Source organism: Ornithorhynchus anatinus, chromosome X5 (assembly GCF_004115215.2).
Source record: "Ornithorhynchus anatinus isolate Pmale09 chromosome X5, mOrnAna1.pri.v4, whole genome shotgun sequence".
Lineage (NCBI taxonomy): Eukaryota > Metazoa > Chordata > Mammalia > Monotremata > Ornithorhynchidae > Ornithorhynchus > Ornithorhynchus anatinus.
The window spans coordinates 17604150-17620452 of NC_041753.1; the positions used below are offsets into that span (position 1 = coordinate 17604150).

Genomic DNA, 16303 nt, shown 5'->3' on the forward strand with positions numbered 1-16303 from the left:
TTAATATTATAGATGGATGTAAAAATGTTCCAGCCCATGGCTCATTTTTTTTAGCACTGTTCCACATCATTGCTGTTATTTTTATTGTTGTTATTTTAAGGGTTTACCTATGTGTCAAGCACTTTTCTGTGCACTGGAGTAGTTATAATTCAGGTGGGACACAGTCCCTGTCCCACCTGGGGCTCACAGTTTAAGTCAGAGGGAGGAGGATTCAACACCCTTTTTTCAGGTGCAGAAACTGAGGCATAGAAAAGTTAAGTGTAGATAGAAGCAGCGTGGCTCAGTGGAAAGAGCACGGGCTTGGGAGTCAGAGGTCATGAGTTTGAATTCCAGCTCTGCCACTTGTCAGCTGTGTGACTGTGGGCAAGTCACTTCACTTCTCTGTGCCTCAGTTCCCTCATCTGCAAAATGGGGATTAACTGTGAGCCTCATGTGGGACAACCTGATAACCCTGTATCTACCCCAGTGCTTAGAACAGTGCTCTGCACATAGTAAGCGCTTAACAAATACCAACATTATTATTATTAAGTGACTTGCCCAGAGTCATATGGCAAGCAATTGGCAGAGCCAGGATTAGAATTCAGGTTCTCTGATTCCCAGGCCCATGCTCTTTCCACTAGACCACACTGCTTGGCCATTCCTAAGTAGCTAGAAGCAGGCAGTTGGCTAACTACAAAATTATTTTTAAAACTTGAGGTGTTTTTTTCTAGTGTATGTAAATGATATGTTTCCTTATATTTGAAAGTAGTAAGCATATATGAGTATGTATAGTAGAGGCTTTCAAAAGTATCTCCTTTTTAGTGGCACACATTGTAAAGTGGTAAGATTTGACTCCTGTACCATTTACCATCTAAATTGGACATTATAGCTGCAGATTCAAATGTTTTTGACAGATAAGTAAAAATTAGCATTTGTTTCTCTCCCGTGTCTGCCCTGTTCCTTTGCATGTTTCATTTGAACATGAATAAACCACTTGGAGCCATGTTTTAGAGCGGGCACTAATTTCTGTAAGAAACCACACTATACAGTTGTAGTAGATGGAAAAAAACAAATCTCTATATCTTTGACGTTTACTCCATTTAACTGTAGTTTGTTTTGTCTGAGTTGCTCAGAAACAAGAGAGTAGCTAACTCTCTATGGGGAAGTGGATGGTTATTTGAGGTTGTCCCGTGGGTCAGCCAACTCAGTGACCATCTGTTCTCTTGTTTGGAGCATATTTATACATAGACATTTGGGTGTGAAGCACTGTTCATGATTGCCTTCTCTGTCCCCAGCCCAGAAGTAATTTATGTCTCCTTCCATTCTTCTCCAAACTCCTTGAGTGAGGTGTCTACACCTACTCTCTCAAGTTCCTCTCCTCCAATTCTCACCTTGACCCCCTCTAAGCTGGTTTCTCTCCCCTTCACTTCACAGAAACCATCCTCTCAAAGGTCACAGATGATCTCCTTCTTGCCAGACCCAGGGGCCTCTGCTGCATCCTAATGCTCCTTGACCTGTCAGCTGCCTTTGACACTGTTGACCACCCCCTTCTCCTGAAGGCAGTGTCCAGCCTCCTTGACCTGTCACTGCCCTTTCCTGTTTCTCCTCCTGTCTCTTTGGCCATTCATTCTCAGTTGCTTTCTCTTTCTTGGGCTCCTTCACTGCCTCCCACCCCTCAACTATGTGTGTCCCTCAAGGTTCGGTTCTGGGTCCCCTTCTGTTCTCCATCTATCATCCACTCCCTTGGAGAACTCATTTGCTCCCATGAAGCCTTGGCTTCAACGATCACCTCTAGGCGGATGATTCCCAAATCTACATCTCTAGCCCTGATCTCTCTCCTCTGCAGTCTCACATTTCCTACTGCCTTAAAGACATCTCTATTTGGATGTTCTGCTGTCACCTCAAACTTAACATGCCTAAATCTGAACTCCTTATCTTCCCACCAAAACCCTGTCCTTCCGCTGGCTTTCCTATCACTGTAGATGGCACCACCATCCTTCCTGTCTCACAAGTCTGTAACCTAGGCGTTATCCTTGACTGCTCTCTCTCATTCAACCCACATATTCAATCTATCACTAAATCCTGTCAGTTCAACCTTCACAACATTGTTAAAATCTGCCCTTTCCTCTCCATCCAAACTGCTATCATGTTAATCCAAGCGTTTATCCTATCCCACCTCGATTACTGTATCAGCCTCCTTGCTGACTTCCCTGCCTCCTGTCTCTCCCCACTCCAGTCCGTATTTAATTCTGCTGCCCGGATCATTTTTCTATAAAAAAATTCAGTCCATGTTTTCCCACTCCTCAAGAACCTCCAGTGGTTGCCCATCTACCTCCGTATCCAACAGAAACTCTGTCCTATCAGCTTTAAAGCATTCAATCATCTTGCCCCTCCTACCTCACCTCCCTGCTCTCCTACTACAACCCAGCCCTCTGTACTCACTGTACCTCGATCTCGTCTATCTAGCCACCGACCTCTCATCTACATCCTGCCTTTGGCCTAGAGCGCACTTCTTTCTCATGTCTAATGGAAGATCGCTCTCCCCGCCTTCAGGGCCTTGTTGAGGGCCTATCTCCTCTGGGAGGCTTCCGTGACTGGGCCTTCATTTCCTCTTTTCCTGCCCCCTTCTGCATCGCCTTGACTTGCTCCCTTTACTCATCACCCCCAGCCCCACCACACTTATGTATAGGTCCATAGTTTGTATTGGTGTCTATCTTCCCCTCTAGACTGCAAGCTCGATGTGAGTGGGGAATGTGTCAAATTGTAATGTTTTAGTCCCCCCAGCGCTTAGTACAGCGCTCTGCACGCAGTAAATGCTCAATAAATACGATTGATTGATTGATTGTGACTGACCTCTACCGTTTTCTTTGTCCAGATGGTTTGATGATGGAGGAAGCAATCCAAGAGCTGAACACTCTCCTTTCTCACGAGAATGGGCGGCTTCAGGAGTTGGCAGATCTCCTGCAGGACAAGCACCGCACCATGTCACAGGAGGTATTTGACAGAGAGGAGAACCGCAGTCATTTTGGGGTTTGAGCAGGGTTCGACCTCCTCTGGAGCCTGGCGTCTTTACGCTGAACAGGCAGGAAGGACGTTGTTCCCTGCAAGGAGGTGTAGCATAAGGCAGCATGGATTTGAAGAATCTGAGATTTGAGGGAAGGTTTAAAGGGGGTACGGCACATTGGCAAAAATAACAAAAGATTTCATATCCATGTGCTTTGTACTTTTAGGATCCTTCGATGAGATTGGTCTGCAACAGATGAAATGAGAGCATAGCTGAGGTTGTTAAGAAAGAGTGATCCTTGAGGTGGACAGATTGATTAGCCTTGGAGTCCACATTTAGGTATCTTCTAAAATTCGAGAACTGAGAGGAAGGGGAAGAAGGGAATGGTCACAAGTGATGGTGCATTGACTTGTGCTTCCCTGAGCTCACCGAGATTCCACTTCCTATATTTTATCAGGGTTAGGGTAGAAGCAGAAGTCATTTGAGTGGTTGGTTAAAATGAAACCTGTCCAGGAGCTATCGTCTGGCAGGCAGAAGTCAGCAAAGTGTGTTCTCTTGACTTTAGAAGAACCATCTCAGCACTGCATAGGACATAGGACTGCTGCTTAATTAATCAGTCATATTTTATTGAGCGCGTACTGTGTGCAGGGTACTATGCTAATTGCTTGGAAGAGTACAACACAACAATATAACAGACACATTCCCCGCCCACAAAGAGCTTACATTCTAGAAGGGGAGATAGACAGTAATATAAACTGTGGATCTGTACCTAAGTGCTGAGGGGGAAGTAGTGGTGAGTAAGGGGGACAAGTCAGGGCGACACAGAAGGGAGTGGGGAAGGAAGCAAATGAGGGCTTATTCAGAGAAGGCCTCTTTGAGGAGATGTGATTTCAATAAGACTCTGAAGGTGGAGAGAGTAATCATCTGTTAGATATGAAAAGGGACGGCTTCCAGGCTAGAGGCAGGAAGTGGACGAGAAGTTGGTGGCAAGATAGATGAGATAGAGGTACAGTGAGTAGGTTGGCATTAGAGGAGCGAAGGTGCGGGCTAGGTTGTAATAGGAGAGTAGTGTGGTGAGGTAGGAGGGGGCAAGGTGATTGACTGCTTTAAAGTCAATGGTGAGGAGATTTTGTCTGCAGAGGTGGAAGGGCAACCGCTGCAGTTTCTTGAGGACTGGGAAAACATGGACTGAATGTTTTTGTAGAAAAATGATCTGGGCAACAGAGTGAAGAAGCATGGACAGGAGGCAGGGAGGTCAGCAAGGAAGCTGATACAGTAATCAAGGCGGGATAGGATAAGTGGATGGATTAACGTGGTAGCGGTTTGGATAGAGAAGAAAGGATGGATTTTAGCAATGTTGTGAAGGTTGAACCGACAGGATTTAGTGTAGACTGACTATGTGGGTTGGATGAGAGAGAGGAGGCAAGGACAACACCAAGGTTATGGACTTGTGAGATGGGAAGGATGATGGTGCTGTCTACAGTGATGGGAATGTCAGGAGGAGGACAGGGTTTGGAAAGATAAGGAGTTCTTTTTTGGACATAAGTTTGAGGTGACGGCAGAAAATCCAAGTAGAGAGGTCTTGAAGACAGGAGGAGATGCAAGACTGCAGAGAGGAAGAGAGATCAAGGCTGGAGATGTATAGATGTATACCAAGATGTAGACTACCTGCATAGAGGCGGTAGTTGAAGCCATGGGATTAGGTGTAGATGGAAAACAGACGGGGACCTTGAGGACCACCCATAGTTAGGGGATGGGAGGCAGAGGAGGAGCTCACAAAAGAGACTGAGAATGAGTGACCAGAGAGATAGGGGGAGAAACAGGAGAGGACAGTCAGCAAAGCTGAAGTTGGATAATATTTCCCGGAGAAGGGGGTGGTCGATAGTGTCGGAGGCAGCTGAGTGGTCGAGGAGGATTAGGGCGGAGTAGAGGCCGTTGGATTTGGCAAGAGAGATCATTGGAGACCTTTGAGAAGGTGGATTCTGCGGAGTGAAGGAGTGAAGTGCTTAAAAGTTGTAGTAATGATAATATGTGTTACGTGCTTACTATATATCAAGCACTGTTCTAGCACCGGGGTAGATACCTGTTGTGGGCAGGGATTGTTTCTATTGCTATATTGTACTTTCCAAGTGCTTAGTACAGTGCTCTGCATACAGTAAGCGCTCAATAAATACGATTGATATTCACACATGGAGCTCACAGTCTATGTAGGAGGAAGAACAGATATGTGATCTCCATTTTACAGTGTTTTGCACACAATAACCGCTCAATAGATACCATTTATGATGTGGAAACTGAGGCAGTGAGAACTCGTGCCCAAGGTCCCTCAGCAGGCAGGTGGCAGAGCCGGGATTAGAACCCAGGTCCTCTGACTCCCAAGCCCATGCTCTTTCCACTAGGCCATGTTGTGGTAGTTGGGCCAGCCCAAGGACTGACCTCAGTTCAGAATATAATGTAAGGCAGTTGTGTGACTCTGACTGTAAACTTGGGACAAGTATTATAATCTAGGCTTCGCCACTATAATTTACTTGGCTAAATCGTTAGCCTTCTTGAGTTTATTTCCTTAATGGTAAAACGAATGAAAAAGCAACAACGTCATCCTAAGCTAAACATTTTCGTGATGGGCATTATTTAAAAATAGTATTAAAAATACCTATGCGGCTAACTCTGTAGGGTGACTTTGGGATATCACCCTGGGTATACTCAGTAAGCACGGCTTCAGCTCCCCTAACTTTGACTCTGTGCTGTATACTAAGGTCTTGCTTCTGAAGGGGCAGGAGTGTGAGGGCTAAATATTCCAAAATTAGTTCTGGGCTAGTTGACGTAGTATGGGAAGCATCAGGGCCTGGTGGAAAGAGTACAGGCCTGGGAGTCAAAGGACCTGGATTGTAATCCTGGCCCTGCCAGTTGCCTGCTGTGTGCCTTTGGGCAAGTCACTTAACTTCTCTTGCCTTGGTTTCATCCTCTATAAAATGGGGATTCAATGCCTGTTTTCCCTCCTACTTAGACTGGGAGCCCCATGTGAGACGGGGACTGTGACCGACCTGATTAGCTCGTAACTATTCCAGCACTTCAAAAAGTAAGTGCTTAATAAATGTCATAATAATAATAACAGTCAGTAATAGGACTTCCCTGTCACCTTGAGAATGATGGCTAGTGATGGTTCCAGAGCTGAACACTGAGCTCAGTTTGACCTACTTTATCAGATTTTCCCTGCTTGAGGTCACTGTGTGCATTTTGATTGCTGCACAGTAACAAAGGCCACAAAGGGAAGTGGGGGAGGGAGGGGTGGGGTGGGGAGGGAGGGGAAGGGAACCAAAAACCGAACAAAAACAGGTTTTGATGGACTGCAGTAATGAGGAAAAAATGAAAATTGACATTTTTATGAAGTCTTATGAGAAGCAGAGTTCTTAAAGGAGTCTACATTTTAACGAATGTAGTTAAGCTCATCTTCCATAGGGAAAATGCCCAAGTTTCTTAGCAATAATGGAAGGGGAATTTTAACTTGGGAAATTCTGATAATTGTCCTTTCATGGAATTTGGCACTACTGAGATAGTCCAGAATTCTAACAAGTGAGTTGATCATATGCTGTGAGAAAGGTACACAAACACTGGGATAACCCTATATATGGCTCCAAATGGCTACAATGGATAGAAAGGTGATCTTTATCACAGTTTGGCCTCTTCACTCCTCTTCTGCCATTATTGGTGGGGTTTTTTGTTTGAAGAATTATCATTAATATTATTGGATTTGTTAAAGTACTTTGTGCCAAGCACTGTTTTAAGCACTGAGTTAAATATAAGGTTGTCAGGTTGGACACAACCCCTGTCCTGACTTGGGAACTTGGGAAGAGTCCCTTTCAGTAAAGAGAAGACCTTTGAGCCAAGGAAAGTAATACAGAGCTGAATCCTTATTAAGTGTGGTGAAGGTGAAAGTTGCTGAAGGTGTGTGTTTGTGTGGGGGGATAAAAGCAGGGAGTGACATGGTTCAAACAGCAAACATGTTCTAGATTAATTTCCCATTCCAGATATTTCTGACATGACCAGTAGGGATGAGAGCAGATCAGTCTTTTTCCCTATGTGGATTGAAATGTTTTCCAGGTGAGTTGCAAGAAACAAAAGAGCAAACCGGATTTTAATCTCGTCCGGAAGTGTGGATCCTATCTCATTTGCTTAGACTCTTTGGAGTGTTTACTCTGTTCCAGCGCTTAGCCAGTCTAATGTTGGAGCAGACCCTTTGAGATTCATACAGAGCTCATCATCAGTGGTGTTTATTGGGTCTCTCTCTACTAAGTCACAATCACTGTACTAAGGGCTTGGGAGAGTACAACAGTAGCTAATATTTGTTCCCTACCCTCAAGGAGCTTACTAACTAATGTAAAATTATTCATAGATAGAAAAGCAGGTAGAAGAAGGAAAAAAAGTATAGAAGGAAAAGGCAGGAAGGAGTTGGCAGTTGCTTCTGTAGGATTTTTATTAATACAGCTACTATTTATGCAGGTGTGAGGCACCTAAATAAGGTGAGAAGAGCAGAGATTTTTATGATGTCCTTGAAGTCTTATTCTCAGGGTGAGTTCAATTTAGTAGCAAAACAGAAAAACAAAATAGCATTTGACTGGCAGTTGTTAAAAATAATTGTGGTATTTTTTTAAAGCAGTTACTATGTGTCAAGCCTATACTAAGTGCTGGGGTAGAATCAAGATAATCAGGCCATAAATACTACCTGACCCACCTAGGTCTCACAGTTTAAGTAGGAGGGAGAACAGGTATTGCATCCTTCTTTTACCAATGAGGAAACTGAGGCACAGAGAAGTTAAGTGACTCGCCTAAGGTGCCCCAGCAGGCAAGTGGCAGAACTGGAATTAGAGCCCAGGTCTTTGGTCTTCCAGGCCCATGCTCTTTCCACTAAGCCACACTGATTCTCTGTTGTCAATCAGTTGTTTTTAATGATGGTGCCATTTGAGGGAACAGGATGGGTAGACAATTATTGCCACATGGGATGGGAGTTTTTCTCTCAGGCTGCCTTTCATTCCTACTTTAGGACTATTCTTCAAGAATAAAAAAAGCTGGCATGAATACATACTCCCAACAAATAATGGGAGGAAGAAGAAAGGTTGGAAATGGTCAGGCATGAATTCTTTTTGTCCAGATATATGTTGTTGGTTTTTTATGGTATCTATTAAGCGATGACTATGTGCCAAGCACTGTGTTAAACTCTTGGCTCCCAGTCCCATGCCCTTTCCATTTAGACCACACTGCCTCCCCAATTCTTTCTGGCCTGTTGGGAGAGAAAAAAGGGGACCGTTTGCAGGGATGCTACTCTTCCAGCTTTTGCCCTCGTGTCGGGGAGGGAAAGAGATGGATGCTGTCTTTTTGTAACAAGACACTGTTATGGTCTGTGGGCAGAGGGCTAGAGCAGAGGAATTTGGAAACCCAACTAGGAAATACCAAGTGATCCCTTTCTAACCCAGGCACCTCAATTTCCCCCCGTGTGTCGGTTTTCGACCCCAGTTCTCCAAGTTACAGGGCAAAGTGGAGACTGCAGAATCTCGAGTTTCTGTCCTGGAGACCATGATCGATGACCTCCAGTGGGACATTGACAAGATCCGTAAGAGGGAGCAGCGGCTAAACCGGCACCTAGCAGAGGTCCTAGAGCGGGTACGTACGGATTCTGTTCCAGTTTTTTAGCACCCTTACAGAGAGAAACGGAACTACCTGTACAGAAGATAAACCTGGAGGTGGGCTTTGGGGCTACCAGCTGGGAGGAATTGGGGCATGGGAGGGGTATCATAGGATTTTGGAAATAAAATCTTGTCCTCCTCAGGTTAACTCAAAAGGCTATAAGGTATATGGAGCGGGGAGCAGCCTGTACGGAGGCACGATCACTATCAACGCTCGCAAGGTAAAGTCGGTGGCTAGGGGGTGGTGTTCACATGTGCTATTAGGGCGGTCTTTCAGGGGGAAGTGGAAAGCGGAGGGAAGCAGTGATCTGATTTTTCAAACCTCTCCGTCCTTACTTGGCCTCCAGTTTGAAGAGATGAACGCAGAACTTGAGGAGAACAAAGAGTTGGCTGAGAACCGCCATTCGGAGCTGGAGAAACTACGTCAGGACTTTGAAGAGGTGACCACACAGAATGAAAAGCTTAAGGTAAGGAAGACATCTCCCAGGAGCTGTTCTGGGCAACTTTGTTTTCCTCTAGCCTGGAGGCACGTGGTGGGCAGGGAACCTCTCTACCAACTCTATTGCGTTGTACTCTCCCAAGCTCTTAGTGCAGGGTTCTGCACACAGCGGGTGCTGAAATATGCAATTGATTCATTATTTGATTCAGGAACCTGATAAATTGAGGAGTGGCTTTCCACCCAGTATGACACGATCTACTAAATTGTTAAATAGTGGGCAGCTGCCTTGACCAATATTAGTGCTCTGGTTTCTCTAGACCGCTTCTGGCGTAATGTTCCATACTTTTCAGGTCACATATTGTGTGTTAGGGCCCCCAACTATTAATTACCCAGCTCCTCCTCTGCCCCCTGGGAAGTCAGAGGTGTCGGGGATTGAAAGAGTCCAGATGCAAAGTGTATAGAGTCAGCCTTTGTATTCCAAGAAGACACTATAATGGACGGTAAAATTCTCCTCTTGAGTGGGGGGGCGGCCCATGGTTCCGGTCATATTGTGCACATAGTGTGCAACGAACCAGTATAACCCTGTTTTGCCAAGGGCTCTCTATTCCAGGATGACCAAATCTACCAGATCTCAGATTCCAAAATGTATGTTGGATTGCCTGTGGCAGAACTAGGATGGATTCAGAAATCATTTGAAATCCAATTTAGTCAGGAAAATATAACACTGTTCAAAATGTTTTGTTTGTTTTTCTGTTGATTTCCCGGGTTCAACACTAAGTATATCAAAGCTATTTAGGGAGTAGCAAATGGGTTAAATCAGGCAAGACCCTGAAAAATCTCTTGTCTGCTTTTGCCCTGGAAAGCTCAAAAGATCAATAATTAATCTCTTCCCTAATATGGTGGTCTTGGCCATATGATTGGGTGTGATGATTTTTTCAGTGAGATTAGACTTTATTAAAATAATATGGAAGGAAGGCTTATTGAAATGATAGTTGGAAAGAAAGTAAAATAGCAGCATAAACTAATGCAGATTGATGTGATTTTAAAAACTGATTAGGAACCTTCAATTATAAGCAGAAGAAACGATCTCTACCTATTCCATGATGATATCTTTAAATTGTGTTTTCTAAATACGGACTATATGCCAAGCACCATGTTCAGTACATGGAGGTTAAGTGACTTGTCCAAGGTCACATAGTGCGCCAGTGGCAGTACTGGGATGAGAACCCCCCCATCTACTGGATCCCAGTCCCATGTTCTTTCTACAAGGCCATTCTATTTTACATTTTATAAGTGGTTTTTTTTGTAATTACTTTTAGCACCCTCAATTTTGAAAAGGATAGCCAGAATGCATACCTGAAAAATGGGATACTTTCAATGTATTTTATCCTATACATGAAGTCTGGATATGTTTTGATATGACCAGAGTGGGTTTCACAATTCTTTTCTCTTGATCCCTTCATTTCAGTAGGATTCTGCTTTTAAGTTCAGGCAAGAGATGTGATTTTTTTTTTCCAGCCTGCCAACCCTGTAGGTTTAATCCTGGAATTTCATTTCCCGGCATGCTTTTTGTGTGTTTTTCCCATTACTAATACTATTAAAATGTCCATAGTGGTAATCTGATCATAGGAGGACATTCAGTCATTTTTAGAAAACATTATTCCATACATAACCAAATTTTGAATAATCAGGCCAACTGTGCTAGATAACTCTTGTCTTCAGAAATTTCTAGCAGAAATATCTGGGTTCTTTATCTGGATTACAGAGAGGATGTACTTTTCATTCTCTTTCTTCCTTCCTTTGTTTCCTGTCCATTTAACTTGGTTTCTCCCTCCCCCTCTCCCCTCTCACCCCCACCCACCCCCAAAGCATTGTGGCCTAGTGGAAAGAGCACAGGCCTGGGAGTTAGGGGACCTGGGTTCTGCTGTGACCTTGGGCAAGTTACTTAATTTCTCTAGGTCTTAGATTCTTCATCTGTAAAATGGGGATTCAGTGCTTATTCTCCCTCCTACTTAGACCGTGAGCCCCATGTACAACAGGGACTGTGTGCAACCTGATTAACTTGTATCTACACCCCAGTACTTAGAACAGCGCTTGACCCATAGTAAACACTTAACAGATACTGTTATTGTTATTATTATTATTGTCTCTAAGTCTCTGGTTTTAAACTTTTTTGTGCTCTCTCTCCTGGTGTGAGTTGGTATGTGTCCATCTTCCTATGAGCCTGAATTGTAGCCCATTCCTTCTTTGTCTCTGTGACAGGGCATGGAGGATGTTTGTGAATTCTTGTGTGAATATGTCCTCTAGTGTACCTTTGTGAATTTGAAGGAGGCATGTTAGGAAGGAGAGTCAGAGCGTCAAAGCTCCCCTGCATCATCTGGTTAGGGTGCTGGAAGGCCTGGAGAATCATATTTCAGCTCCTCCCCTTTCACTACTCTGGTAGATGTAGGACTTTAGAACCACCCAGAAAGGCCATGTGGTGTCGGGAAGATGGAGGAGTGACAAGCTGAGGCATTTTTTGCTTACTAAGACAACACTTTTGGCAGCTTGGACAAATGAACCCCCAGGATTTTTTCTACCCCTGGCTAAAATTAATATACATTTTCACAGACATTGACCCATGGTAAAGCCTACCAGATTAGAAAGGAGAGTCCCAGTAATTAAGATCCTCCCTGCATTCTGGTTTTGCTAAATGTCTGGGAATTCTTTCCTAAACAGATATGTCTGGAGTGGGCTCTTTGAGGTTGCTTAAAGTTCAAGTCGTGACAATTTGCAGAAAAACTTAAGTATAAGCGACCCCCCCTTCCCCCACTGTTATGTCCCTTTAACAGCAAGCATGAGAGTTGAGAGGGCAAAGCAGGATTTCTGGATGAATCAGCCAGTTTCTCTTCTAATCACATATATTAAAAAAAAAAAAAGCCTTTGTCTAGGGTATCACTTTTTACTCTAGGGGAAGTCATGGGATTGGATCATTGGAGAAATAAGTGGATGTGGATCTGTTTAAACTGCTAATACCAATCAATCAGTGGTATCTATTGAGTACTTACTCTGTGTAGAGCACTGTACTAAATCCTTGGCAGAGCACAATAGACATCCCATCCATTCATACATTCATTCAATTCAGTTGTATTTATTGAGCACTTACTGTGCGCAAAGCACTGTATTAAGTGCTTGGGAGAGTACAATATAACAATAAACCAACACATTCCCTGCCCACAACAAGCTTACAGTCTAGAGGGGGAGACAGACATTAATATAAACTGCAGATATATATATATAAGTGCTGTGGGGCCGGAAGGTGGGGGATGAATAAAGGGAGCAAGTCAGGGCAACACAGAAGGCAGTTAAAAAGGAAAAGAGGGCTTAGGGAAGGCCTCTGGGAGGAGATGTGTCTTCAATAAGGCTTTGAAGCGGGGGAGAGTAACCGTCTGTCAGATATGATGAAGGAGGGCATTCCGGGCCAGAGGCGGGATGTCAGCGAGAGGTCGGTGGCAAAAGAAATGAGGCCGAGGTTCAGTGAAAAGGTTAGCATTAGAGGAGTGAAGTGTGCGGGCTGGGTTGTGGTAGGAGAGTAGCGAGGTGAGGTAGGAGGGGGCAAGGTGATGGAGTGCTTTAAAGCCAATGGCGAGGAAATTTTGTCTGATGCGGAGGTGGAAGGGCAACCACTGCAGTTTCTGAGGATTGGGGAAACATGGTCTGAATGTTTTTGTAGGAAAATGATCTGGGCAGCAGAGTGAAGTATGGACTGGAGTGGGGAGAGAAAGGAGGCAGGGAGGTCAGCAAGGAAGCTGATACAATAATCAAGGCAGGATAGGATAAGTGGTTGGATTAACGTGGTAGCAGTTTGGATGGAGAGGAAGGGGCGGATTTTAGCGACGTTGTGAAGGTGGAACCGACAAGATTTAGTGATGGGTTGAATATGTGGGTTGAATGACAGAGAAGAGTCAAGGATTAACGCCAAGATTATGGACTTGTGAGACAAGAAGGATAGTGGTGCTGTCTACAGTGGTGGGAAAGTGACGGGGAGGACAGGTTTGGGTGGGAAGATAAGTCCCTCAAGGACTTCACAATCTAGGTACAATCTTTATATATGTACTATATATAATACATATACTATAATATATATTATATGATATATATCATATGTTATTATATGGAGAGAATTCAGAACTGTCAACCTTAGGAACTTGTTTCTGCTTTCCTGCAAATACTTCATGCAGTTTCATAATTCTGAATGTGGTGGTTTGAAGTTGGTTTTCCAAAGACTTCTGCCTCACGCTAGTACTTATAAAACTCAATTGCTGTTTGAGGTGTTGTTTGAAATGGATTCCAGCAATGTTTCTGTCTTCCCTCCTTTTGTGCAGGTGGAGTTGCGGAGTGCTGTGGAAGAGGTGGTAAAGGAGACCCCAGAATACCGGTGTATGCAGTCACAGTTCTCCGTTCTTTACAATGAGAGCCTCCAGCTGAAAGCACACTTGGATGAGGCTCGCACCCTGCTTCACGGTACTCGGGGGACCCATCAGCGCCAGGTGGAGCTCATTGAGGTAGTAGCCTATTGTTTTCTCTTGCCTTTTTGACCATTTCATTCCCCCCCTCCCCAAAAGAGATCAGCAGAACCTTTTCTCCATCGATATTTCCCAATTCCTTGCTTGAAGTGTTGTGTAGACACAATGCTCACCTTCCAAGAATTGAGCCCTCCTTTTCTTTTCTGGGACAGAGTAAGAATTCCATATTGCTTTGAGCAGGATCACCAAACTTAGCACTGGTGATATTAGAGTACGCCCTTGGGTTTGCGATCTAAGATAATGGGCTCTATTGTGACCTAATGTTCTTCAATCTTTGGTTACCTTTGATACTTTTGAGCACTCCCTAAGCTTGGTTTCATTTTGACCCAATACTCTTCTGATTTCACTTCCTACCTCTCTGCTCTTTCTCAATCTCCTTTGCTGGCTCTTTGTCTTCCTCTCCTTTTTTTTATGGTATTTGTTAAGCGCTTACTATATGCTAGGCAGTGTACTGAGTGCTGGGGTAGATACAAGCTAATCAGGCTGGTTAGCATCCCTGTCCCACATGGAGCTCACAGTCTTAATCCCCATTTTACAGATGAGGAAACTCAGGCACAGAAAAGTGAAGTGACTTGCCCAGGGTGTCACAGCAGACAAGAGACAGAGCTGGGATTAGAACCTAGGTCCTGCTGACTCCCAGACCCATGCTCTTTCCACTAGGCCACCCTGCTTCATCCCTTGAAATGTGGGTGTTCTTCAAGAATCTCTTTTGGGTCTTTTTACTCTTTGCTCTAAACTCATTCTCTCAGGGACCTCAACTGCTCACCTTTCATTCATTCATTCAATAGTATTTATTGAGCGCTTACTATGTGCAGAGCACTGTACTAAGCGCTTGGGATGAACAAGTCGGCAACAGAGACAGTCCCTGCCGTTTGACGGGCTTACAGTCTAATCGGGGGAGATGGACAGACAAGAACAATGGCAACAAATAGAGTCAAGGGGAAGAACATCTCGTAAAAACAATGGCAACTAAATAGAATCAAGGCGATGTACAATTCATTAACAAAATAAATAGGGTAACGAAAATATATACAGTTGAGCGGACGAGTACAGTGCTGTGGGGATGGGAAGGGAGAAGTGGAGGAGCAGAGGGAAAAGGGGAAAAAGAGGGTTTAGCTGCGGAGAGGTAAAGGGGGGATGGCAGAGGGAGTAGAGGGAGAAGAGGAGCTCAGTCTGGGAACGCCTCTTGGAGGAGGTGAGTTTTAAGTAGGGTTTTGAAGAGGGAAAGAGAATCAGTTTGGCGGAGGTGAGGAGGGAGGGCATTCCAGGACCGTGGGAGGACGTGACCCAGGGGTCGACGGCGGGATAGGCGAGACCGAGGGACGGCGAGGAGGTGGGCGGCAGAGGAGCGGAGCGTGCGGGGTGGGTGGTAGAAAGAGAGAAGGGAGGAGAGGTAGGAAGGGGCAAGGTGATGGAGAGCCTTGAAGCCTAGAGTGAGGAGTTTTTGTTTGGAGCGGAGGTTGATTGGCAACCACTGGAGTTGTTTAAGAAGGGGAGTGACATGCCCAGATCGTTTCTGCAGGAAGATGAGCCGGCAGCGGAGTGAAGAATAGACTGGAGCGGGGCGAGAGAGGAGGGAGGTCAGAGAGAAGGCTGACACAGTAGTCTAGCCGGGATATAACGAGAGCCTGTAACAGTAAGGTAGCCGTTTGGGTGGAGAGGAAAGGGCGGATCTTGGCGATATTGTAGAGGTGAAACTGGCAGGTCTTGGTAACGGATAGGATGTGTGGGGTGAACGAGAGAGACGAGTCAAGGATGACACCGAGATTGCGGGCCTGAGAGACGGGAAGGATGGTCGTGCCATCCACGGTGATAGAGAAGTCTGGGAGAGGACCGGGTTTGGGAGGGAAGATGAGGAGCTCAGTCAGCCAGCTACCAACTCTGTGCAGATGATACCCTGATCTACAGCTCACCAGGCCTGTATTCTCACCTTTACACTCTGTCTCCTCCCACCTCCAGGACATCTCCACATGGATGATCTGTCAGCACCTTAAAGTCGTTCAAAACTGAGCTCCTCCGTCTGACTTTCCTGTCACTTTTGACACCACCACCATTGCAGCCTTGATGATGATGATAATGATAATAATAGCTTTGTCTTGAACCTTCCACATTCAATTGGATTCTAGGACACTAGTGGTACTATGGTGACAAGTGATAGGAAAGCTAAGAAAAGAGGCTTTAATAATTCATTTTTAGTTGCATCAAGTTCAGTATGGTGATGGTGTAACCAAATTAAGATGTCCTGGAGGTAGGAAGGAAAGGGATGATTATGAGGACTGGTGTTCTAGATTTGAGAGTTTCCTGAATGAATGAAGTGAGCATATTAAAACAAGAAAAGCAAATGATCCAGAACTGAATCTTGACAGATGTTGATACACTGAAGAGTGAGGGAAAAGGAGATGCTGTGAGAGCGAGTGTGATTTTTTTCATGAAGTGAGAAAGGATGGGGGTATAAAGCATCTGTTAGCTTTCCGACACAAAAGGTGAATCTCCTGAGACAGCCAGGAAAGTTGACGAAGTAAGTGGAGGGGCAGAATAACATGTACGTGAGGGAAGGGAACTCTTAGAGAAGCTTATGCTTACTGGCTTTAATCTTTCTTTCTGGGTTGATCTGAATTCCAAAGGTATTTAATTG

At 44.7% G+C, this 16303-nt stretch overlaps 1 protein-coding gene across 4 annotated transcripts in view; it reads left to right on the forward strand.

Moving 5' to 3' along the window:
- Nucleotides 1-16303, forward strand: part of RNF20 (ring finger protein 20) — a 42472-nt gene that overhangs the window by 13739 nt on the left and 12430 nt on the right. For all 4 annotated transcript variants that reach the window (XM_029056176.1, XM_029056177.1, XM_029056179.2 and 1 more), the window contains 5 exons: nt 2855-2973; nt 8495-8641; nt 8808-8885; nt 9012-9131; nt 13468-13647. In XM_029056176.1, the coding sequence (XP_028912009.1) occupies nt 2855-2973; nt 8495-8641; nt 8808-8885; nt 9012-9131; nt 13468-13647 (644 nt within the window). The remainder of the gene's footprint in view (nt 1-2854; nt 2974-8494; nt 8642-8807; nt 8886-9011; nt 9132-13467; nt 13648-16303) is intronic.